The sequence below is a fragment of the Lathamus discolor genome, chromosome 18 (genome assembly GCF_037157495.1).
Source record: "Lathamus discolor isolate bLatDis1 chromosome 18, bLatDis1.hap1, whole genome shotgun sequence".
Taxonomy (NCBI): Eukaryota; Metazoa; Chordata; class Aves; order Psittaciformes; family Psittacidae; genus Lathamus; species Lathamus discolor.
The window spans coordinates 196,366-219,381 of record NC_088901.1 but is presented as its reverse complement, the minus strand read 5'-3'; the positions used below and the strand labels follow the sequence as shown (position 1 = coordinate 219,381).

The 23,016-nt window shown below is 45.4% G+C and overlaps 1 protein-coding gene across 2 annotated transcripts; it reads left to right on the top strand.

The window, feature by feature from the left end:
• Positions 1-92: 92 nt before the first annotated feature.
• KHDRBS1 (KH RNA binding domain containing, signal transduction associated 1) lies at positions 93-21,818 on the top strand. 2 transcript variants are annotated; one of them, XR_010616548.1, is made up of 11 exons: positions 93-543; positions 7,487-7,614; positions 8,168-8,284; positions 9,337-9,483; positions 11,693-11,829; positions 12,678-12,906; positions 13,821-13,888; positions 14,204-14,262; positions 16,614-16,808; positions 19,422-19,483; positions 20,754-21,818. XR_010616548.1 is itself a non-coding variant. In XM_065697609.1 (9 exons), exons 1-9 carry the CDS (start codon positions 210-212, stop codon positions 16,709-16,711), a joined length of 1,317 nt encoding a protein of 438 aa, XP_065553681.1. In that variant the 5' UTR covers positions 93-209; the 3' UTR covers positions 16,712-17,925. The 2 variants fall into 2 exon arrangements, 1 of the variants encoding a protein (XP_065553681.1); XM_065697609.1 differs by lacking the exons at positions 19,422-19,483; positions 20,754-21,818 and having other exon boundaries at positions 16,614-17,925.
• The last annotated feature ends 1,198 nt before the right edge of the window (positions 21,819-23,016 follow it).

Sequence of the window (23,016 nt, the reverse complement as noted above, 5' to 3'; positions counted from 1 at the left end):
AGCTTCGCGCATGCGCAGCAGTCCCCGAGCCGGCGCTGCTGCCGCCTGCCCACGTGTCGAGCCGCTGGGGGCCGCGCGGGAGCCGGGGCTGGGGGGAGAGAGAGGAGGAGGAAGAGGAGGCCGCGGAGCTTCCGCTGCGTCACTTCCGGCGCTGTCGCCGTGGCGGTCGGTGTGGCCGCGCCGCTGTGCTCCGCCCCCCTCTTCTCGCCATGCAGCGCCGCGACGACCCCGCCGCTCGCCTGGGCCGCGGGCCTGGCCCCGGCGGCGCCCGGCAAGGGGGGGGCCCGTCTCGGCGGCCGCCCCGGGGCGGGGGGGGCCGTGGGGCCGGTAGCGGGGCGCAGCCGCCGCCGCCGCTGCTGCAGTCCAATGCCGCTGCGGCCGGCGCCTCTACCCCACAGGGCCCCGCCGCCGGCGCCCCCGCCCCGCTGCTGTCCGGCGGCGGTGCCAAGATGGAGCCCGAGAACAAATACCTCCCCGAGCTGATGGCCGAGAAGGACAGCCTGGACCCGTCCTTCACGCACGCCATGCAGCTCCTCACCGCAGGTACCGGGGGCTGGGCAGGGCGGGACCCCCGGGGTTCGGCGGGGCAGGGAGGGGAGAATGCGGCTCCCGGTGGATGCCCTGTGTGGAGGGATGGGGGAGCAGGAGACGCCCGGTGGCCGATGCTGCCTTCGCTGGGGCATTGGCGAGGGGCGGCCGCCGACCGACCCTGTGCAGTGTGAGAACGGGGGTTTGAAGTTCAGGTATTTCTCCTATTTAATCTCTGTTAGCCCTGTGCTTAGTCCGTGTCTTGGGCCAAATTAGACGCAGAGCCAGAACTTTCTTTTTAAACGTGGTGTGCGGTCGCGTTGGCTCTTTTCATCCCTGGGGAAGGAGGGGACCAGAGAGCAGGGTAAAACCCGCGTTTCCCCATGCAGCGCCTGCTCGAGCCTCTGCGAGCCATGGTTTGTGATCTCTTTTGTTTATCCATTCGGGTAACCTGTGTTAGAGCTTATTTCGTGTTCCTGGTGAAGCTGAACAGGGAATGGAAATGGCAGCCTTTGTTCTGGGCCTGACTGGCTCCTCTCCTTCCCCATCACTGGTGGCTCTGATTTCTTCATATTTCCACGGAGCAGCTGCTGGTGCCTCTGCCGAGCAGATTCTGCTGCTTTGAGACTCTGTGGCTAGCTTAAAAGTGGGAATGAGTCAGAATAGCTGCCACTGACAACGTTATGTGCAGGTAGTGGAGAGCTGGGAGGCACCCAGCGCAAGGGTATGATCAGGTTTAATCTTCACATGAGCAGAGCGCTTAGCTCTATTGCTTGTTCTGCTTTGGAATTTGTTTATTTTATTTTCTTAAGGTCTTTGAAGTGTGTAATATTGTCGTGGCTCGTGCAGTGCTTGGGATTTTATTAGCTCCTCCTTTAACGTAGGAAACGATCCTTAGGAATCACTGCCTCCCATTGTGCGAGTAACTGAGGTCTGTCATCGTGGGGACCTTGGCATCACTTGCCGACATCTTGATCTAAATAAATTACTTTTATAATCTGATTTGACATCAATTTGATATTTTTCATAAATAAACCCCTTTAGCCAGCTGATGCTCAGCAGCTCAGGATAATGCCTCCCAGAGAAATGAAACCTAAGGAGTTTGCTCATTCTGGCACAGAGCCATGGTGTCAGGCCACTTAGTAAAGCTCTGGTCACTCGAGTGTTGTAATTTATGAGGCTTTTTTTTTTTTTCCATTAAATTAAAAATTGCTTGTAGTAAACTGCAGTTTTGTGGGGCTTAAAATTGATAATTGGAAGAGCTCCAGATGCTTCATGCCTGCTTTGGATGTTTGAAAAATTGGTGACCTTTAAGAGCATTCCCAAGCAGCCCAAATTCAGGATGGTCTGAGCAGGGAGCTCGTGAGAGAGAATCTGAACTAAAACAGTGGGTTTAGGTGACTGAATGACAGATGACCCCAAACTGATCTGGATTGCTCAGAATTTCTCTTCTGCTGTGGCACCCTTTGGTGGTGTCATGCTGGAGAAGCTGCTGTAAAGCTTACTTGGGAATTTAGGTCTGAGCCAAAGCACAACTTAAGCAAAATGACTTCCAGACAAAGAAGTGACTGATTATTGAATGTCAGCAGTATTCCCCAGCCTGTTTTCAGGAATGGAAGCTGCTTGTCCTGCCTGCCTCTGGGAGGAAACCCTGAGGAGCTCTGCCTTGAACCCTGGCAGTGTTCAAGGCCAGGTTGGACACAGGGGCTTGGAGCAAGCCGCTCCAGTGGAAGGGGTCCCTGCCTGTGGCAGGGGATTGGAACTGGATGAGCTTTAAGGTCCCTTCCAATACAAACCATTCTATGATTCTGTGAAATTAAGACTTTAAACATGACATGTAACAGAAGCTTACAACACCTTTGTGGTTCTAAAGCTGCATTTCTAGAGAAAAATAGCATTATTGAGGAGCAAAGTAAAGGGCAATGCAGTGATGTCATACTGGTTCCTGAGTAGCATCCTCTGTGATGGAAAGACATGTTTCTAAACAAACTGAAAACTGGGATTTCTTGCACCTTGGAATATGATCCACGTTTCCTCACTTCTGTCATTCAGGGTCTGTGTAATCTTCCATAGGAACAAAAAACCCTTTTTTTTTTTTTCCCCTCACTATGATTTACGCCCTCCATCTGCTGCAGGGAGAGCAGGAGGAGATGCTGAGGCTTTCAAAGGCACAGTCCTCTCTTCCTGTGTGCCTTGGGAGGACAGGAGATGGCCAGCAATGTGTTAGCTAGGCATAGGGGTGGGGGATTCTCCAAGTTCTTGTGGTAATCTTGGCTATTTTTATTTCATGGAGAAACTCCAAGTGAAAAGAGCTGGTCACTCTGAGATTCTTAAGCTGCAAGCAGGTATTTGAGCTGTGTCATTCCACTAGCAAGGCTCTCTATATCTAGAATCTAGTTGGTCCTCATGTTAAATGCAGCCCTTTCCTTCCCCAGAGGTGTGGAGTGGTGAGGGGTGGATTCACAGCAGTATTGGCTTGGTATTGGAGAGGGACCTGTAAAGGGAGGGAGGGCTGAGGACTGGAGTTAGAGCAGCACACTGTGATGCAGGAAGCAGTGTGAGGTGCTGGAGGACTCCTAAATGAATCCCCTGTTGACCAGGCTGGTTCCTGTGCCAAGTTCATTCAGTCTGTGTGTATCCCTAGGAAGGAAAAAGGGCTGCATGGGAAAATTGGCTGCATGGGTGGTGGCCTTGGTGGAGTGACCAGCTAAGGAACCCACCAGTGGGATAGGGAAGGGCTGAGGTCATGGGGGTGATGAGAAGCTGTGTGTAACCCAAAGAAATCCAGTCTGCTGGAGCCTGCTTCGTGTGGGATGAAAGCTGTCCTGAAATGCGGACAGTCGTACAGGTTCCTGTGCTTCCATGTGCATGCCCTGCTCCACAGGAGCTGTAACTGCAGCCTCACACTAGTGCCCAGATGTTGCAGGCTGTGATGTGCTCAGAGCATTTCTCTGTTGCATTTTCCAATGTGTTATGTGTTGCTGAGCGTGCCGATGTGATGGGGCGTTGCCTCCCAGGAGCCTCCGCTACCTGTGTGTTCCTCAGAGCTCACCTCCAGGCTTTCTCTCTGCCTCAGCTTGAGCCCGGTTCCTTTTCTTCCCCGCGTCCCTGTGCTAGTGGCAGTTCCCTCCCTCTCAGCAGAGCTGTTTGTGTGTGATCCCAGCGTACGCACGTGTGGGGGGTGTTGTGGCAGAAAGTGGGAGGGAAATAATGGGAAATGCCAAACCCTGCAGCTTCCACTCCTAAAGGAATCCATCGCAGAGCAGGTCCCTGCTTCCTCTCCTGTGGAATCAAGCCAGCTGGGGAGCAGCAGTATAGGAGAGAGGTGGCTCTGCTTTCTTCCAGAGGCTCCCGTCCCTAAACTCTTGGGGTTTTCCTGGGTTTTTTTGGGTGTGGGGTCAGTATTGTTATACTGTTAATACTGATAATACTCTCAGTATTGTAAATAAACAGAATGGCTCTCTGCTTACAGAGCACAAATGTGCTGTGGAACAGTGTTTAATGTGTTTTTTATTAAGGAAGAGTTTGGGTTTAGATCAGGAGTAGCACTGTGGCTGCTTAGCCTCCTCCTTGCAAAGCAGCGGTGTTACCAACCCCCTTTACCTACCCCTTAGGATTTCTTCTGAGACAATGCAATCACTGCCCCACATGAAGTCCTGGAAACCACTGCCACACATGCCGCCAGCCTGCTGCCATTCCCCGTGGCAAGAAGGTAACCTTCTGCTGCACCTCTGACACGGCTTTAAAATATCAGCACTGAAATGAGGCATGCTTAATCCCTCCAGGTATACGTACGCTTCTCCTTCCTATCAGTAAGTGGTTTGACAAACTGCTACCACTCATCAGTTCATTCAGTCCTGCTTCGTGTTGTATAGCCAGAATGCAGACAGATAACACTGGAAGCCGGATCCATAAGACATGTCATGAGTGGGATGTTTTCAGTCCTTCTTCACACCTATTTCCAGACTCAGTTTGCTGTGCAGGTGTAAAGGGAGCTGCTGGGTCACTACGCTGAGCTGAACCACAAAACCTAGAGAAGAACTTAGAGTCATTCTGCTATGCAGGGTTTCCCCTTCTCCTTTGTTTTATAGTTGAGCTGGAGACGTGGTGGTGGTGGATCGGATGAGGGTTTTTAGCCAGCAGTTCGTTATCTCTTGCCCTCACAGACCGGTTCCCCCTTCTGCCAGGAGGCAGAGTGCATCTAGCTGTGGGGTTGGTGGGAGCTGTGATTCACTGCTTTGCAGAGCCTGACATCTGATTGTGTTGTAGTTTGACAAGGTAGAAGATGCCTCTAGGTATTCTAATTTATGTCAAGAAAGGATTAGGATGCTTTTATTGCTGATGTGGGCATAGAAAACACTTCTTGCTAACATGCAGAATGCATTTTTAGGAATTTGTCTAGTGTTTTTGGAGAAACAGAACACTTGAGAAGTCACCATGGTGCATTACAGGGTCTAAAGCTGCTCCCAACCAGGGGTAAGGCCACCAGAGCAATCTTCAGTTTCCAAATCCCGATTCTCCAATCTGTTCTTATCACTAAAATTAAAAACTACGTAGAACTCCCCACGGCAGCAGTTCTTTTTCTTATTTTGTACATTTGCCAGTGCTTGAACTCTTGGGTTGTTTTGTTTTTTTTTACTTTTGAAGTAGTATCTTCAGAAAATCATCTCTTAAAGCAAAAATCAAGCTTTTTCAAAGCAATTAGAGCTGGTAATTTATTTTTTTTTTTTAACTAAGAAGTCATGGTAACAGTTTTGTAAGAGAGCCAAGATGCTTTTGCCAGTAGAAATAACTAAATTCAGGCTTTTTTTTTTTTTTTTGCCATAATTTTGCAACACAATCTCCAAGTTCCATGTTGAGAACCTGAGACTAAACCCCAGTATATATTACTATGTCCAGAACTGAAAGGTTAAAATACTGATCATTGGATGATGTTTTCATGAAGGTTTGGGGTTTTTCTTGATTGCACATGTCGTTGGTTGACTTCCTTGTGGAAAGATGCTTCTGAGCCCACTAGGCCGTGGTTGCTTGTGCAGTCAGGAGGATGCTGTTATCCCATTATACCTATTTCTGTTTGGATGACATGAGAATATGACCAGGTGGATAATGTGTCAAGTATCTGATACACCAAGCTGTAAACATGAACATTTAATCTAAAGCTTATTGTTTCTGGCATGGACAGAAGTCACAGGAAACATCAGATACTGAAATTCTACTGGAACTCGGGTGATGACTAAGCCTCAGTTTTGTCTTGCAGCTTTAATCCAGTTACAGGTGTAAGCTGGTGAAAGTGTCTCTCTTCTCCCAAGATGTGAGAATTTGTATTTAGAGCACTTTCAACTTGGAAAAGGTATTTATCATTCTTGGGTTTGCTGATGAAATGGCACCATTTCGGTTTAAGGCAGGGTCATGCTCCTCTCCTGATCAGCATCTGTAAATAGAAATTCGGGATGGCTATGCATGGTGTGACCAGTTCTGGTTTTGGTTGGTCCAAAGGGTGTGTAGTGGTTCATCAGTGATTTGGGGTTGTTAATAATGGATTGGTTTCAAATTTGTGGGAACTTGTCTTCTAATTGTTGGCCATTAAATAAAATTTGTACCTAAATGGACATTCCTGGAAAAGAAAAGCCGGTCAGCTCTGGGCTGCAGGCTTCGGGGAGGTGTTGGGTATCCTGCACAAGGGAAGGTCTGTTAATGACTATAAGAACTTGTGCTAGAAATGCCTGCCTTGTAGATGGTCCATAATCTTCTCCATTTGGGTTGTCTTTTGAAGTGATCATCTCCTACCATCTCCACGTGAGTTTAATTTCTAGCTGGATTTGAGAAGGTGTTTGTGTGCTAGTTCCCAGTTGGCCTGCCTTAACCATCTGCTTCCAGAAGGTTAGTTGGTCTTTGTTCCAGATTCCCCTCAGGCTGCAGCATGCCTTCAGTTCAGTCAGGCCACCTCGGTGTTTTTCCAAGACCCTGGAATTCACAATATACAATTAAAAATCAGAATCTTAATTTGAGAGATAAAAATTTGTCCTTGCATTGCCTGACAGAGAGGAGGCCGAGATGAGCTCTTAGGCAGAAGTTCTCCCCTGTGAGGGTGCTGAGGAGCTGGCACAGGGTGCCCAGAGGAGCTGTGGCTGCCCCATCCCTGGCAGTGCTCAAGGCCAGGTTGGACACAGGGGCTTAGAGCAAGCTGCTCCAGTGGAAGGGGTCCCTGCCCGTGGCTGGATGAGCTTTGAGGTCCCTTCCAACCCAAACCAGGCTGGGATTCTATGAATCGAGGACTTGACACTTTTACAGCTGTATGCCTGAGGCTTACAACCAGGTTACGAATTGGGCGTTCAGAATTCATTTAATGAAATGAAGCTTATAAGGATTTCCTAAACCAGACCACACTCTAGTGTGTCATGCATTCAGGCTTCTGTTTATTAGGAATGCTTGCAACTCACTGGAACTCCATGGTCTCAGTGTGTGGTGGCACCACTCATTAAATTACAGGTTTAAAATAGTGCATCAGCGTGAATGGTAAGAACTTCCTCGGTTTGCTGCTGGCTGCTGTGTTACAGTGAGCGTAACACATAGTGTAGCCGGTGTCCTTGGAGGTTTGGGTGTCTGCATGGATTACTGCATTCGTGGTGGAGGTGTGAGGCTGGGCGCTGACAGAGGAAGACACAGCAGAAGTGATACACAGAACTGTACGCGGTTTCCTACTCTGATGTGTTGAAGTTATTTGTAGGGCATTCTCTGCTGTTCTTTCTTAGGTTTATTCATTACCCCATTACTGGCCTTCTGGAGTCCCTAGGTGTGAAGGGAGGGAGAGGCTAGCGCTGTCTGTCCAGACTCCATCAATAAAATTCTGAGTGTTCATGTATTCACAGAGAATGAGGGTGGTCTGTCCTGTCGTAATTCCAACTCTAAATGATGCGTGTTTGAGGAATATAAGCAGCCCTATTTTTATCTTGTTTAGAAATTGAAAAAATTCAGAAGGGTGAAACAACAAAGAAGGATGATGAGGAGAACTACCTGGATTTATTTTCCCACAAGAATATGAAACTGAAAGAACGAGTTCTGATACCTGTCAAACAGTACCCCAAGGTGAGGGCCAGAAAACAGCTTGCTGAATCTCTGTGATTTGCTTGTTTTCTATGAATTTTATGGCTGACTTTTGGAGATAGAAGCTGTCAAAGTGCCACCAGGAGTTATGCCATTGTTCCATTATTGCTATGGATTTTTTCCTAAGCAAGCTTGCAGGATCTTATTTCTAATATATTGCGTTTCTAGAATGTCTTGGGTTAAAGCTAAATGGTGATGCATAGTAGATATTTTATTACTAGAATAGACACTTTGATATGTAGAACTTTTTGTTTTACAGTTAAGAACTCATTTAACTCTTCAGGCTTGCTGCATGTAAAACTGCTGGAGAGTAGATGTTAGAATTAAACACTTTACATGAGTTGATTTAGCTTCATTTTCTGATGGAGCATTTTTTCTTGAAAATAATACTCTGGAACTTAAATTTTCCTGTGCATTTTTTGGTGAGGTGCAGAGAAAAAGGAGCAGTTAATTTTCTTGTCAGCCAGTATAACATTCAGAAAAGCTTTTGTTACTGAGCTCTGGAGCTAAGGTTTTTTTAATTCTTCATTTACAGTTCAACTTTGTTGGAAAGATTTTGGGACCTCAAGGCAATACCATCAAGAGGCTTCAGGAAGAAACTGGTGCTAAAATATCTGTCCTAGGGAAGGGTTCAATGCGAGATAAAGCAAAGGTAAGAGCATCACCCTTGAAAACATGCACACATTGATACCTTTCATATGGCTGTGAGGCGGAGTGCATTTCAAAGCATTTCATAAAACATTAAACCATTAAAATCCATAAGCAAAGGCAGTCAGAAGCCCCCATGTTTAGGAAGTCACGTTTCCTAAAGTGTTCTGTGCTTACTGGAAGCAGTCTTGGATGGGGCAGAAGCGTGAGATATGTTTTCTTTATGAACATGACTTTGAGACCTGTCATCTTTTAATTCCTTTGCCCTTGGATGCAGAGATAATTTATTTGAAAGGTGAAGAACCGAGTTTATAAAACAAGAATTAATCCCAGCTACTCTGACAAGTCATTCGCAAAAGGAATATTTTTCACCTCCAAGAAATAAATAAAATCCTTTTTCCAGTGATTTCCTCTGAAATCCTGAAATTCCAGTGGTTCACTGAAGATGCTGGAGCAGAATGTTCCAGGGACTCTTTACTGGATCACAAAGTGCCAAGAGGGTTTTTTTTTAACAGAAAAAAATTTGGAGATTTTTTTTTTCTTCCTGCTTATTCCTAAAACTGAGCCAGCAGTTGACAGAGCTGTAACTTAATTCAGCTTTTTACTTCAGCAGCACAAAAAGCTTTTCTACTTCTGTCTTATTTGTAGCTTCTTCAAACCATCTGAATAACACAGATATCTGAGAGGCAAGTTAAAGAGCGATCTTGTTTGTGTTGTTAGGTAGTAAAGAGCACCTTGGGCAGAAAGGTGGTGTGGAAGAGGAATAGCACAGCTTGCATATGCCTAATCTGGGGGAAAAAAGGGGCTGGCTTCACTGTGTTAGCAAAAATATCAGTCACCTGCAAAGGCAACTGTAGAGATGGAGGGTGTAAATTGTATGTGGCTTTTTATAGAACTCTATGCTCATATCCATCCTATGTTACCATGATCTGTGTCCAGACATGACCAAAATGCTTTTACAGACATCTCCTGCTAAGGCTTAGAAGACAGGTAAAAGAAAAATAGTTTCTCTGTATCTTATTAAGCTTTAGGAATCTCTAATCTGCTTTGTTTCAGGAGGAAGAACTGCGTAAAGGGGGAGATCCTAAATATGCTCATCTAAACATGGATTTGCATGTCTTCATTGAGGTTTTTGGCCCCCCCTGTGAAGCGTACGCTCTGATGGCTCACGCCATGGAAGAAGTCAAGAAGTTCCTCGTTCCAGTATGTATACTGGTGTTCTTTTCTTTTTGAAGGAGGTAGATGGGTTGTGACTCTGGCTATAAGGACGGTGTAAGGTCTGCACAGTGCAAGGCTCATGCTGCTGGAATTGGTATCACTGAAGAACCCTGGAGTATTAAAGTGTGTGTGTGGCATTTGAAGATGACCCCATTAATCTTGCATGAAGGCATGTATCCTCCAACCATAATTATAAAGACATACGCTTACAGAGCAATTGTTTGGAACACTTGGAGTAGGTATTTCTCTCCCAGGACTAGCTGTGGACCCTGGTGTGGGTGTCAGTTTTAGCAGGAGGATTAAGTTTAGCCGTGCCTGGCATGGAGTCTTGACTGGCTTCCTCTCGACTGGGGCTGTAGTGTGGAAATCTGGCTAGAAAACTTCATTGGTCAACTGAGAAACTAGATACAGAAGTGTTTGCTCTGCCCTGAAGGGGTGGTGAGAGGATGAGGAGGGTGATTGCCCAGGCGCTGGGTATTAGTGTTCAATGTTGTAGTTGTTTTCTGAGACAAAACTGTCAAATCAATATTTCTCCTGCTTTAAATGCGAGTGATATTAAGGAACCTCTTATTTTGCTACCCAGGCGTTTATAGAGATGACACTTGTCAGTCTGGGGATGTCTTTTACTGATGAACCTTGTAAGACCTTCGTGGTCAGTTTTGTTCCAGTATGTAATGCAAAAGTGCTAGAGTATTGCCTCCAAGAACTGCAGAGCTTGGAGGAGTCTTTCATGTATTAAAATGATAATGTCACTCATTAAATAATGAGAAAACACAGTGGGGAAAGAAGCAGGTAGTACTCCCTTTGTTCATTATCCTTTGTGTCTGGCTTGCTCAGCCTGTAATTCAGACATGTAAGGGAATATAAGGGAATAGTTCTTCCTGAATATAAGGGAAAAGTTCTTCCCTGTGAGGGTGCTGAGGCGCTGGCACAGGGTGCCCAGAGAAGCTGTGGCTGCCCCATCCCTGGCAGTGCTCAAGGCCAGGTTGTACACAGGTGCTTGGAGCAAGCTGCTCCAGTGGAAGGGGTCCCTGCCCGTGGCAGGGGTTGGAAATGGATGAGTGTTAAGGTCCCTTCGAACACAAACCAGGCTGGGATTCTGGGATTCTATGAATGTCAGCCCCTGGTGCTGCTCTGTAGCTGTGCTTGGAGAGCTCAGATGTGCCTGGAACACCAGGGGCAGGTGGAACCCAAGAACTGTGGGTAGTAGGGAAGAATGAACAAAAAGCTTGTGGGTACTTTGTGATTTTTGTGAGTGACATGGAGAGGAGAGAGATCGCTATGTGAAGTGTCTTTGAAGGAAAGAGGTCATCTTCAAGGAGCCCCTGGGATGTACAAATTCTCAGCTCGCTGAAGCAAGCATGCTACTTGCTATTTAAAGTGTCTTAAGTACTGCTGCCTTCAGACAATGTGTGAAACTTGTGAGAATTGACAGAGAAGTCTTTATGGAAGCCAGCAGTGCTGTGAAGACACATCTGGGAGGAGATTCCTTGCTCTGTGGTGTTGCCATGGCACTGTGAAGAACCTTGGTGCAAGGCTCAGCCTGCCTGTGTGTTGAGGAGAGATGTGGCATACGATGACTTCTGCAGGGTCGCCAGACATCTGTGCTAATTCCAGGAGCTACATCCTCCGGGGTGATAAAATGCAGAGAGCCAGAAACATGCTGCATTCTTAAGAATTTGAAAAGATAGCCTGGATTTGTACATGAGTGTTTGCTCTTTGTCAGGCTGCATCTTACCCAGTTCCTTTAGTGTGTCAGGATTGCAGCAAGGTGTTGTTACCTCACATGGGCTCATTGCCCGTCACTCCTTAAATGTAAGGTGCTTGAGGTGAGATATGTCTTGCATGACTTTACCTCTGAACTCCCTGGTGCTTGCAAATAAATCTTGCTGACATCCCTGGGATGCTGAACATCACATAGCCGCAGAATTGCTGCGAGAGGCCCTTTTCCCTGGGAGCAGTGGTTGGGCTCACCACAGCTCCTCAGTCCATGCAGGTCATGTGCCCTTCCTGGCCAGTCTGGAGAAAGTTGTAGTTGTGCACTGCTGATCCCAGTACATCCCACTAAAACTAACCCATGGATTTTCATTTAGGACTATGAGGTGGTTTTATTCCAGCATGGTAGCCTGTGATATCCTGGAACACAGACTGGCTAGTTAGCTGTTCTCTGGAGTTCACTCTTTCCCATTTTTAGGATATGATGGATGATATCTGTCAGGAGCAATTCTTGGAGCTCTCCTATCTGAACGGTGTACCAGACCCAGCCCGAGGCCGGGGAGTCCCTGTGCGGGGAAGGGGAGCAGCTCCACCACCGCCTCCACCTGTCCCAAGGTATCTTTCCCAAAAGCACAAGACGTGGAAATGCTGCATCTCGCTCAAGAGTTGTCCTCCCAGATGAGGTTAATGCACATCAGCTATTAGCTTGACCTTGGCTTTTCCAAGGCTTTCTGACTTTGTGTTGCAGGCTTGCTTTTGGCAAGTTGACATTAAATGCTTTGTGGTTTGAGATGTGATCAAGCACAGAGGGTATCTTCTATATTATTTTTTATATCGGAAATCAGTAGCTTCATAAAGTAACCTTTCAAAACCAGGTGTACAAAATCATGTGTAGGTAGATGTTGTGATTTGCTTCGGTAGCCTTCAGCAGAATAAGCATTTTCAGTTTAAACTGACCATCTTTTGAAAGTTACAGCATTATTCTGTCATTGCTGTCAAGGCATGGGGATAAATTGGTGATAAAACTGTTACTAGAGTTCTTGCTTCACTACCTGTTTCATGAACGGGAAGTCTTTGCTTCTGAGTGTTTAGCCCAGAAGTGCCCCTGCTCATCTCATCATTGATCTGTAACTTCTGGAGGTCTGGCAGTCATTGCAGGTTAATGGCAGAGGGTTGTTTAAAATGAACTCTGAGAAATTACTTGCCCAAAGCTCTGTATCAGATTTATTTCACTGTCTGTACCACATCTAATACAGTAGAGTTCCCATCCCAGAAGAAGTTTTCGTAAATCCAGCAGTAACATAACAATTTTTGTGCTAAAGAAGTCATAGTTTGGTTAATGGTAACTCTATTTATTTATCAAGCTATTGCATTTTAAAGTAGGTCTAAGAAACACACGTGCTGCCCTCAGCATTCAGCACTTGAGCTATAGCTCTTCACAATCCTTCTCATCTCCTTCCCAGGGGACGCGGGGTTGGTGTCCCCCCCCTGCCTCCTCCTCCTCCTCCTCGGGGGGCCCTCGTGCGAGGAGCCCCAGTGCGAGGTGCCATTGCCCGGGGAGCTGCTGTAGCCCGTGGGGTGCCTCCCCCCGCAGCAGTACGGGGGGCTCCTGCACCCAGAGCACGAGCAGCCGGCATTCAGAGAATACCACTTCCTCCTCCTCCTCCTGCACCAGAAGCCTATGAGGAATATGTGAGTAACTCTATATCTTTGGTTTAATTCCAGCTTAGCTGACCATGTATCAGATGCCCCACATTATTGAAATAAGGGCTAAGATTGCTCTGGAGACATGACCAGCAGCACAAATGTTGATGTGGGGCTGGGTGACCTGCTTTGTGTCTTACTTCTCAAAGGAGGGAGCTGCTCGTGTCCAAAATACAGGGCAAGGCATGGTTTTGGTAAAACAGAAATGTACCCTGTGGCTGAAGTTGGCCAACTATCAGTGCATGGTAAAAAAACTACATCACGAAGATTGATGTAGTTCACATTCTGCAAGGGAATTCTTCAAGGAAGAAACACCAAAAATTTCCTACTTCCCCTAAAATCGTGAGAGTAAATATGTGAATGAGCATGGTGATGTTTCATGTAATGTAACTAAGCGCCAACCTCCCTCCAAGCTTCTCTTGGCATCTGTGCTCTTGGTATTTTAAAGGGAAAAAAACGTTTTGATGCACAACAGCATTTTTGGGAATCATCACAAATATTCATGCATCTGAAAAGTCTGTTTATCCTCTCAGATGAACTTAATTTTTCCACTGAAACCAATCAGAAGTTATTAGGTTGGGTTTGTCTACCTGTAAAATCTGTGGTTTTGACAGCACAACTACAGGCTTCCTGGCATGAGGATTTGTAGCACAGAGAAACTGCAACGTTGGACGTTTAAATGACTCTCAAATGCATTGTAAATATTAGTGTCATTCATTCCTCTGAAGCCAGAGGGCACAAGCAGATCTCGGCTACCTGTCTTACGACTGAGCCCCTTCCCTGCAGCAGGCAAGGATTCACAGGTTCCCCTGAAAGCTGAATTCAGTTTTGCCATTACTCTTGGTCAGGCATTAACCTCCAGTCCTTCCATTAACACTGTTTTACATTATCGTCCATTTCAGGGCTATGATGATGCGTATGCAGACCAGAGCTATGAGGGGTATGAAGGCTACTACGGCCAGGGCCAAGGGTAAGTCTGCTTGTCTCCTGTCTGTTACTGAGCAAGTTATGTATGGTCCTCTCTTTCTGTTTTCTTTTAAGGGAATGGAAACAGTCAGTTCAGAGTTTGAGCTGTAGGGAAAGTCCCCAATTCTGCTGAAACCTGGGAGAGCCTGGGTAATAATTTTTGGGAGTGTCCCAATGTCCTTGACAATTCCATAAAAGCAGTGATCAGACTCGCCAGAGCCATGAGTGACATTGGGCATGTTTTGCTTTTCAAGTGTTTGTGCAAGTTGTGTCAGTTTGATTTCAGCACTGTATGTAACCAACACAATTACTCTTCCAGGGACACAGAATACTACGATTATGGACACGGGGAGGCACAGGAAACCTATGAAGCTTATGGTATGTCTGGAATACTGTTCTCTTGACAGGGAAGGGGCTGCACATAGTTGGAAATTTCCTGCAGCAGTTGCACATAGTTGGGAATTGCTTGTGGTCAGCCAGCTGTTTTCTAGTGTCATTCCATTTTCTAAGCAAGAACTTACTGAGGAGAGCCTCAAGTAGTTTTCATGGTAGGGTATTTATGCCCTACAGATTATCCAGGTCTGAACAACAAAAGGCATCCTGTGGATTTTAGATTCTTATCTAAGTGGGTTGTCTCAAAGATGATGCTTTCAAAATTCTGGTTTTCAACTATGGAAATATTTTTTAATTTCCTTATAGCTTTAGAATATTTTAAGAGCTCTGGATTTCCACCCACAGCACTACTTTTGCTGCAGTCTGGTTTTCACAGATTGTATTTTGTTGAGTTGGATGAGTGCATGGTTCCATCTGCTTCCTTATCCTCAAAAACCCGCTGGCTGATACTGACTCTGCATATACATTTGATTGAAAAATGGACTTAAATGTCATCTGAAGCCTCCCTTTGACTAGGTGAAATGATTTTGGTCAACATGACTTTTAAGTTTAGCTAATTACATAAAGCTGTCAACTTAGGCTAGACTGAGGGGTAGGGGAGACCAGTTTAACCACAACTGTACATCACCAGCTGTCAAAAACAAGCCTTATATCTGAGGTGCTGGCAATAAAGGACTGGGTGACAACTGCATTTTTTTTTAAGCTAGTTCATATATCCAAGCTTATGAATGGCATGTGCATGTGGCAGTGAGTAAGATTCATTTTCCTCTCTCTGTAAACAAGCTATAAACAAGTTATGAAAGCCACACAGCAAGCTGCTTAATGGCATGGAAATAGGCTGCATTGTAAATAGCCCCTTTAGCAGACCATCAGCCCGAAGGCTTCAGTGAATGCAGGTAGTGAGGGTAATGACCAGCTGGAGGGGATTTCTGGGATCCTTGGGACTTGAGAATCCCCTATCATGTATTAGGGAAGCAGAGTTGTTAATGAGGTGGCTGTTTCCTGCCCCAGGGCATTCCTTGCTCTAGACTTAAGTTGTGTGAAGTTCAAATTCAGGTGCCTATCAGGGATGTGTTTCCAGTCTGAGATGCATTTCAATAGACAGCTGCTGTCAGGAGCTCCTGTCTTTCCTGCCTTCAGTGGCTTGGTTTGTTGCCTGTGTTTAGTCACACAGTACAAAGAGGCTTTTGTACCTCCTACTTGGTAGGAGAGCAGTGGTGCTGCCTGGGATATGATGGCCACAATGCTCACTGTACACTTGGTGTCAGGTTGCCACAGCTAATCTGTTTATCCACAGTAATTTCCTTTGGTCTCTGCTTTTGTAAAAATAGAATTAGAGAAATAAATTGTTGAGCCAGGCTGGAGACTTCTGAGAAAATGGGAACGTGCTCTGAGGTGGTAGGAACCAGCTTCGCTGGCCTCAGGCTTCGTACACTTGATTTCATAAACCAGTGACCCTGGAGAGAATGGCTGGCATGCAAGTGTGAATGTTGCAAGAACAAGCCGTAATGAAAGCTGAGCTTTGATATCTGAGACTTGAGTGATCTCAGAGACAATGGGATGTGAACTTCACTTGCTTGAGCTGTGTGCAGTGAGAGGGTTGGGGCTGTCCATCAGCAGTTAACACTGGTACAGCGAGCAGATGCTTTCCTGTATTTGTGGAGGGGGAGGAACAGCATGTCACAGTCAGAAAGCAGACTGGTGTCTGGAAGCTGTCCTATCCTACAGCAGCATAGGGACTTAATTATTTTGGCACAGTTATCCAGGAGCTGTCCTACCTGGTGCCTGGGAAGGAGGGAAGTGCTGCCTGTAGCTGTCCCCCCACCAGACCCCAGGTTAGAGATGCTGCTGGGCACCAGCCTGAGGGGCTGTGGCTGTTGCCACCTTTGCCATAGCCATCTGCCAGTGCTGCCCTGTGAATTGGCTTTGGCTCTGCTGGAGTTAATGACCTCTAAAAGGCACTGGGTTTGTCCAAGTTGGTGCTGAGCCGGGCTGTCAGGGCTGCAGGCTTCCCAGGATCCCACACAAGTGCCTTTTTTCCCCACAGTGTCAGAAGGAATGTGGTTTAGTGATGGACTTGGCAGTGCTGGGTTAGTGGTTGGACTCAATCTTAAGGGTACTTCCCAACCTGAATGATTTCATGTGATGCGAATGAGAGGTTTTGGTGGACCATGGAATACTTTGCAAACCAATTTTGGGGTGAAGCCACTCTGAAGATGCCCCATGCTGCTGCATCGACTCTGGAGGAAAGCCCATCCATGCAGCACCACAGCTCCCTCCATACACTTGACTCGCAGCACTCCACCGTCCTTGACATATCCCTCTCTTTTCCACAGGGCAAGATGACTGGAATGGAACGAGGCCCTCCCTGAAGGCCCCGCCGGCCAGGCCAGTGAAGGGGGCCTACAGAGAGCACCCATACGGACGTTATTAAAAAACAAACATGAGGGAAAAATATCAGTTATGAGCAAACAGTTGTTACTGATTCTTGTATCTCCCGGGATTCCCGTTGCTTTACCCACACCAGACAAGTAATTGTCTAACTGTTTTTCTTTGTGGCCCTTTTTCTCCCACTCCATCCTCACCCTGCATTCTGGCTTCTGTACGTAGTATTTTAAAACGAGTTAAATAGATTTAGAGGAGCGACTTTCAGTTCTTTTTGTTTTGTCCTTTTTTTAAGTGTGTAGGTGGCTTTTCTTTCTTTGTTGTTTAGCTAAAACACAAACTGTACCTTTTTTTAAGAAAAAGAAAAAAGTTGAGTTAAAAATGTTAGTTTCAGAAGTGACATGCTTTGCTTAGCAGTTATGAAATTAAGGATTTGTTAACCTCCTCAGTTTGGTTTTAAGGAACCCATAAAAGTTGTAGTTGCAGAATCCCAAAGTAGGCTACATTTCAAAATTCAGGGCTGTTTTTAAGAACTAATAGCATAATGTAACGGTAGTAGCTGCCGCCGTTTAAAAGTAACCTCAGATGTCAGACTTTCCTTAAAAGCAGATTGCTGGTGAATCCTAAGTTTAAATTTTAATATGAAAGATCCTCAAACAAATTAAATAGTTGGGGGGTATTATTAATTTATTTTAAGGTAATTGACTTAAAAGAAAAAAAAAAACCAACCAAATTAGGTTTATAAAATTGACTTTTCTTATGTGGGTTTTGAAATCTAGCCCCGAACATGCGGTGTTGAGAGATGCTTGGGAAGCAGATTTTCCAGTGTAAAGGGGTTCTTAGTTTGGTTCTGTATGAAGAACTTGGAAGGGAAAACCAAATCAAAGCATGGGTCTAATTGCCCAGTGTTTGATTAGAAAGCAGAGTAAAATTGCCGTTTTATTCCTCTAGTTCTTGGGGCAGATAAATCAGCTCTAGTGTAAAACCAACATAAGTGTTGATGCTATCGATCCATTGCCTTGTTCAAGTGTATCTCAACACTAGCTTTGCATAAAAAGGGACACTGCAGCTGAAAAAAAATGAGGAAAAACTTCACTTTGTACATAGGATAAAGTCCTAATTGGATTTGTACACTGTCCTCCCACTCTGTTCCTGAAGATTAAATGCTACATGTGTAAGTCTGCCTAACTAGGTAGCTAAAACTTGTCAAAATGTCTGCCTCAGTTTGTCAATAAAGTTTAGTCCTTTTTTAATCAAAGTAAATGTGATGAATTGTCATTTTTTTTGGTTGAGAGCTAAAATAGCTATTTATATTTTTTTCATTCAAATAGATTTAAATTAATGCTAAAGCTAATTGTCTTTTTAAAACCTGGAGAGATTCTAAACCATGGTTGGTTGTGTAATCCTCACAAAAAAACTCACCAAGCGCTTTGAGCTTCAGTTAAAAAGGAGAGGAAAAAAAAAGGAAAAAGAAAAGCAAATTTGTTTTTCACCCCCTGGAAGTTGTTGCAATCAGTTTGATCCTGGGCTATGGCAGGAATCTGTCCTTAGGAAAAGTGGTCATGGTTCTTTGCTGAATTACCAGTTCAGATTTCAGCCTCACCAGGTTATTCCATGCTGCAGACTCCAGATTGAGTCTGAAATGGCTGGTTTAAACATAGCGTGACAAAATGAGTGCTGAAAATTCGCAGGCTCAGCTGCCACCAGGAGGAGAAGGAAGGTTGCTTTCTGCTTCATGTTAACGCCCCTACCCCCCTTGGCTAAGCCCTTCCAGCTTACAGTAGCCTTTCTTTGGAAAGCCACATAAAAATGTAGTTTTTTGTTTGAGAAGGTGCTCCAGTTGCTCCTCATATCCTTCTGCAAGGGTGTGTCTGTCTAGACATAGAATAGAATAGCTTAAACTGCTGCTTAGACATGAAAAAGGGTTTGTATTTCCCATCTGCAAAATGAATCTGGCATTCCAGGGGGAGAGAATTAAACTGCTCGGGGGTGAAAAATAGACCATTAGGAACCAAACTGCCTGTAGTAGTGCATGATTGAGGGGAATACATTAAAACAAAAAGTTGTATTTGTAGATTGTTATTAAAGTGTAAATAACGGCATTTTCAACACTGGTTTGGAGTCAGCTTTCAGGGCATAATGTCTTGCTTGATGAAAAGATCACCCTATGCCCCCCTTTTAAAGGAAAATTATCGCAGGAGAATCAGGATGTGTAAAGCTAACATGCATCGCAAAGCCCAAAAGGTAACCTAAATGTCTGATTTTAATAGCACATTTCTCTTTTACATAAACTGCGACGGCAACTTGCATAAACTTTATTGAACCAGTTCTTCAGATGTTAATTTTAGTGTAAAAAAAAAAAAAATGGCAAAAATTGTTTAAAATAAACATTAAAAACACCCAAACCACGTGCTTCTGCATAAATCAGCAATAACTTTAATAACGTGCCCTTTGAAACTGTAACGTAACGTGGGCAAAAAGGAATCGGCAAGCTTAAATCTCAAGAGATGTAAAATGACAGCAGATATAGATAGTCCTGCTACTGCCAACAACAAAATTCTGCTCAGTTACTTAAACATGTAAAATGATGGCCCTTTTTAGACCCCGATATTGCTATTTACTGCAAAATGCCCAGAGCTCAGCTTAAGTTGCATGTTTTCCTTCCTGTGTAATTGCATGCAGGAATCTCTCTGGGGTTTTTTTTCTTCTTTTGATTTGTGCTTGCCTTTGGGACACTCACAAATGTCTTCAATTTACAGGAGTCAAGAGTGCATCGTGCCGAATCACTTGGGTGAGGACGAGCAGGGGCACCACAGAGTGGGTGAGTTTATTTATTTTTGCAACGCATTGCAAGCTGCTAATATGTTCTGTGTGGGAACGGGGTGGGGAGTGGGGAGAGGAGCGGGGCGGGCACCATCTGAGCTGTGAAATCGAAGCCATTCTTGCTATATGAATAAATAAATGACTCTGGAAGGCTGGTTACATGACTGATGCTCTTGCAGAGGTCACAGTGTGGAGGAAGCTTTGGTACATACCTGTGTAAAGCTCTCCTACTGAGATCGCGGAGAGGAGATTTAGGTGGGTTTGAAGAGATGGAAATGTGGGGAGGTTTGTGTCTTGGAGCCAGTTCCCAGCTGAAATACCTCCAGGAGGGTGCTGTCAGTAGCAGGTGCTGTTGAAATTGTTATCCAATGCTCTAGAAACAGAGCAGCCTGATAGGAATTCCTATGTGAGTCCATAATGTATTAAAATTGCAAACTGCAGGTTTTAGATCAGATGCTGCCCAGCTAGATCTTGCTAGTTCTACCCTGTCCATGTCTCTGTCAGTTCTGGAATGGGATCTTGCTACTGGCTTTTGTCCGATGTCATTGCCAGAGATGGCTCCATCAGTGGTCCTGCCAGACTGGGACATGTTTAGCTCGGAGCCCTGCCGGGCTGCACGCCTGTTGTCAGTGGTTAACATCCTGAGCCCTCAGAAGGGATGCTGGACCGCACTCACAGCAGTGGGGCTCCCTCTGCCGGTTGCTCTGGCCTCACTGATGTGCTAAATCTCCAATAAATACCTTAATAAATGCACACAAGTGCTCACAAACCACGTGGCACCTTGCACCATGCACCAGTGGAGTGACCTGCACACGCAGCAAGGATGCATCTCCCCAAGGCCCAAAGGCAGGAGCTGGAAGCATTTTCTTTAGGGACAGCTCATTGCTTTCTGTCCAAGCTCGAGATCCATAAATAAAAGAACAAAGAATCAAGTCCTTGCCATGCTGAAGAAGTCGAACGGCTTCAAAAGACAACTGTGAAAAGCCTTGGGCATAGGACAGAGAAGGACATAAGACTTATGGAAATTTAAAGCTACCAAACAAGCTTCTCTTATCTTAGGAACGTGAGGAAAGAGGATAGTGGAAATGCAAGAGTAAAATTACCCTTAGTTTTTCAACTGAAAAATTGGATCCGTAGTTTTCTGCTAGGGGAAAGTATAACATGTCTGGATTTGTGGCCTGTTTATTGAATGCATCTTCATTTACAATGTAATTGGAACATCAGTTTATATGGTGGTGTACCAATCTTTCCCATTTCTTTCTTAATAGGCACAGCTTTTATATCAAGTGGAAAAGATTTGATAGAGATCATCTATTATGATGCAGTTTTTTACCAGTAGAAGTGGATCTTGTGACACTGCTTTTTGGAGTAACACAGCTTGGTTGTGCATTGCATTTGTTGCATGTTTATGTGGAAGACTTTGGTGTTATGGAGGAATGTAAATCTTAATCTACTGAAATAACTCTATATGGGAAAAGTATTTTGAAAACATGCCCTGCATCAGACATCTTCCTCCCTCTCGTAGCATTCCTGCATTTAGATTTTAGCCTGGAGTCTGCAGATGCTAATTTGAGGTCCCAAAATAGCCATTGGCACTGGATGTGTCTCTTGGAGGTAATCCAATTAGCCAGGCATTCCGGGGGTGATCCAGGACTGAAATTAGTCAGAGGTAGAGATTCCTTGGAGTGCTGAAGGCTGAGTCACTTAAATAACCTTCCCTTTTCTACTGACACATACCTGCTGGAGGTGGTAATCTGGCTCTGAGCTCATGAGCACCAGTGATCTTTCATTTCCTGCTTTCCCTGAAGGGCTAATCTGTATCTTATTATTTGTAGGATTTTGGTAAATACGATAAACGAGATAAAGGCCTCCGTAGTACTTGGTGCTGTGGGGTGTGATATACAGCAGCGGTCACCTCTCCTCTGGAGGGGTTTCCCAACAATTCCGTTGTTTCCAAGAGACACATAACTCTAGAAACACTCTCTTGCAGTGCATGCTCTGTGCCTCCACAGTCCCATCTCCTCTGGTCCATGCTTCCAGCTCTTTGGTATAAATACTCGGGCTGGCCTTGCTTGAAGCTGCCACAGACTCAGACTTGACTCTTCCTTGGTGATCTCTCACCATGCACAGTGGTTCATAGTCAGTATGTTGGGCAGCAGCAGGAGTGGAACCAGAGCTTGCAGGGAAAAACACTCCAACTGGTATCACAGAGATATCCCCCAGTGGCTTTTCCTGCGCGAAGGCTGTCATTCTCTGCCTGTTCCTTATGCCTGGTTTCAAGTTGCTGTTTGGATTATTAAATAAAGCAAATAGCTATGAGCTTTATTTTATAACTTAGGGTATTTTAATGTTTAACTTAAACCACTGTTCTTTCAGTAAGGCTAAGGCATTATCTTGACATGGCCCTCTCAAGCTCTGTGTTTGGTAAATCGGGTTTGAGAGCACAGCTGGATTCTCCACTCGGCTGTTGAAGCAGATGATTCCTTTTGTACAGAAAGAAGGTTTAAATTTGTACGAGAGCATCTGTCATGAGCAGAGCCAAGAGAAAGAGTACAGGTGTGTGCATCTTCCTTCCCTCACCCCATGCCACTGCTCTCCTCCAGAACACCAGGGCTGAGGGTGATTCCTGCAGCCAGTGATCAACCTTCCGAGCAGCCCAGGAGGAGGAGGGTTACAAGGAACAAGTACATATGGTGTTCTTGGGGAGGAAGATGGGGTTTAGGGAAATACTTTAATTGATAAGCCTCTAACATCTTGGATGAGATGTTGGACACATGCCCTGTTTGTAAGCTTTGAGGGGGAGGAATTCCTGCAGGTTACTCTGGGCCCGTGGGAGCTCCAATCTCTGATGTAGACTTCTCTCTACACAGGAAATTCAGTTCCTGTGAGCACAGAGCAGAAACCTTTGCTGTTACTGCTCAGTTGAGGCTTCTATTGCTACCATATGTTTTACTGGAAGTGCTTGTCTCCGTGCTCATTTTGCTCCTTTTGCAAAGTGGGATGAATCTCCTGATGAGATGATTACGGATCTGATAAAGGAAGGTTAAGATGCTGTTTGCTCTGCTGTGGCTGGGAAATAGGAACCTGCCAGCTCTTGATGAGTGTTGGAGAACACCAGAGTGTTGGAGAGCTCCTTGGCAGCCACAGATGCTGGAGAGCACCAGCGTGCAGCAGTACTGACAGAGAAAGTGTTTTCCAGCAAAGCTGCTACTTTACTGCTGGCTTCAGAACCAAATACTGCAACCAACAGCTCATGTGCAGTGTTACAGATGCAAACCTGGCATCAGTACAGGTTTGCCTTCAGAGTTGTCAGTACTGTTGCCTTTAGAGTTGTTCCTGGAAGACTTTTAAAGCCTCAGGTGTCTGGATACTCTGTTTTTTTGACGGCTTTCATGGTAAGAGGTTTCAAAACCAGTAAGAAACAAAAGATTGTCCTGATGAAAGGTCTTTAACTGCAGAGATGGGCAGGGCTTGGAGCAAGCTGCTCTAGTGGAAGATGTCCCTGGCCGTGGCAGGGGGTTGGAGCTGAAT

What these genes read in the sequence shown, in the direction of transcription:
- KHDRBS1 (XM_065697609.1), top strand. Translation starts at nt 210, where the DNA reads ATGCAGCGCCGCGACGACCCCGCCGCTCGCCTGGGCCGCGGGCCTGGC. An exon ending in CATGCAGCTCCTCACCGCAG is followed by an intron (nt 544 to 7,486) that starts GTACCGGGGGCT and finishes TATCTTGTTTAG; the next exon opens with AAATTGAAAAAATTCAGAAG. An exon ending in TCAAGAAGTTCCTCGTTCCA is followed by an intron (nt 9,484 to 11,692) that starts GTATGTATACTG and finishes TCCCATTTTTAG; the next exon opens with GATATGATGGATGATATCTG.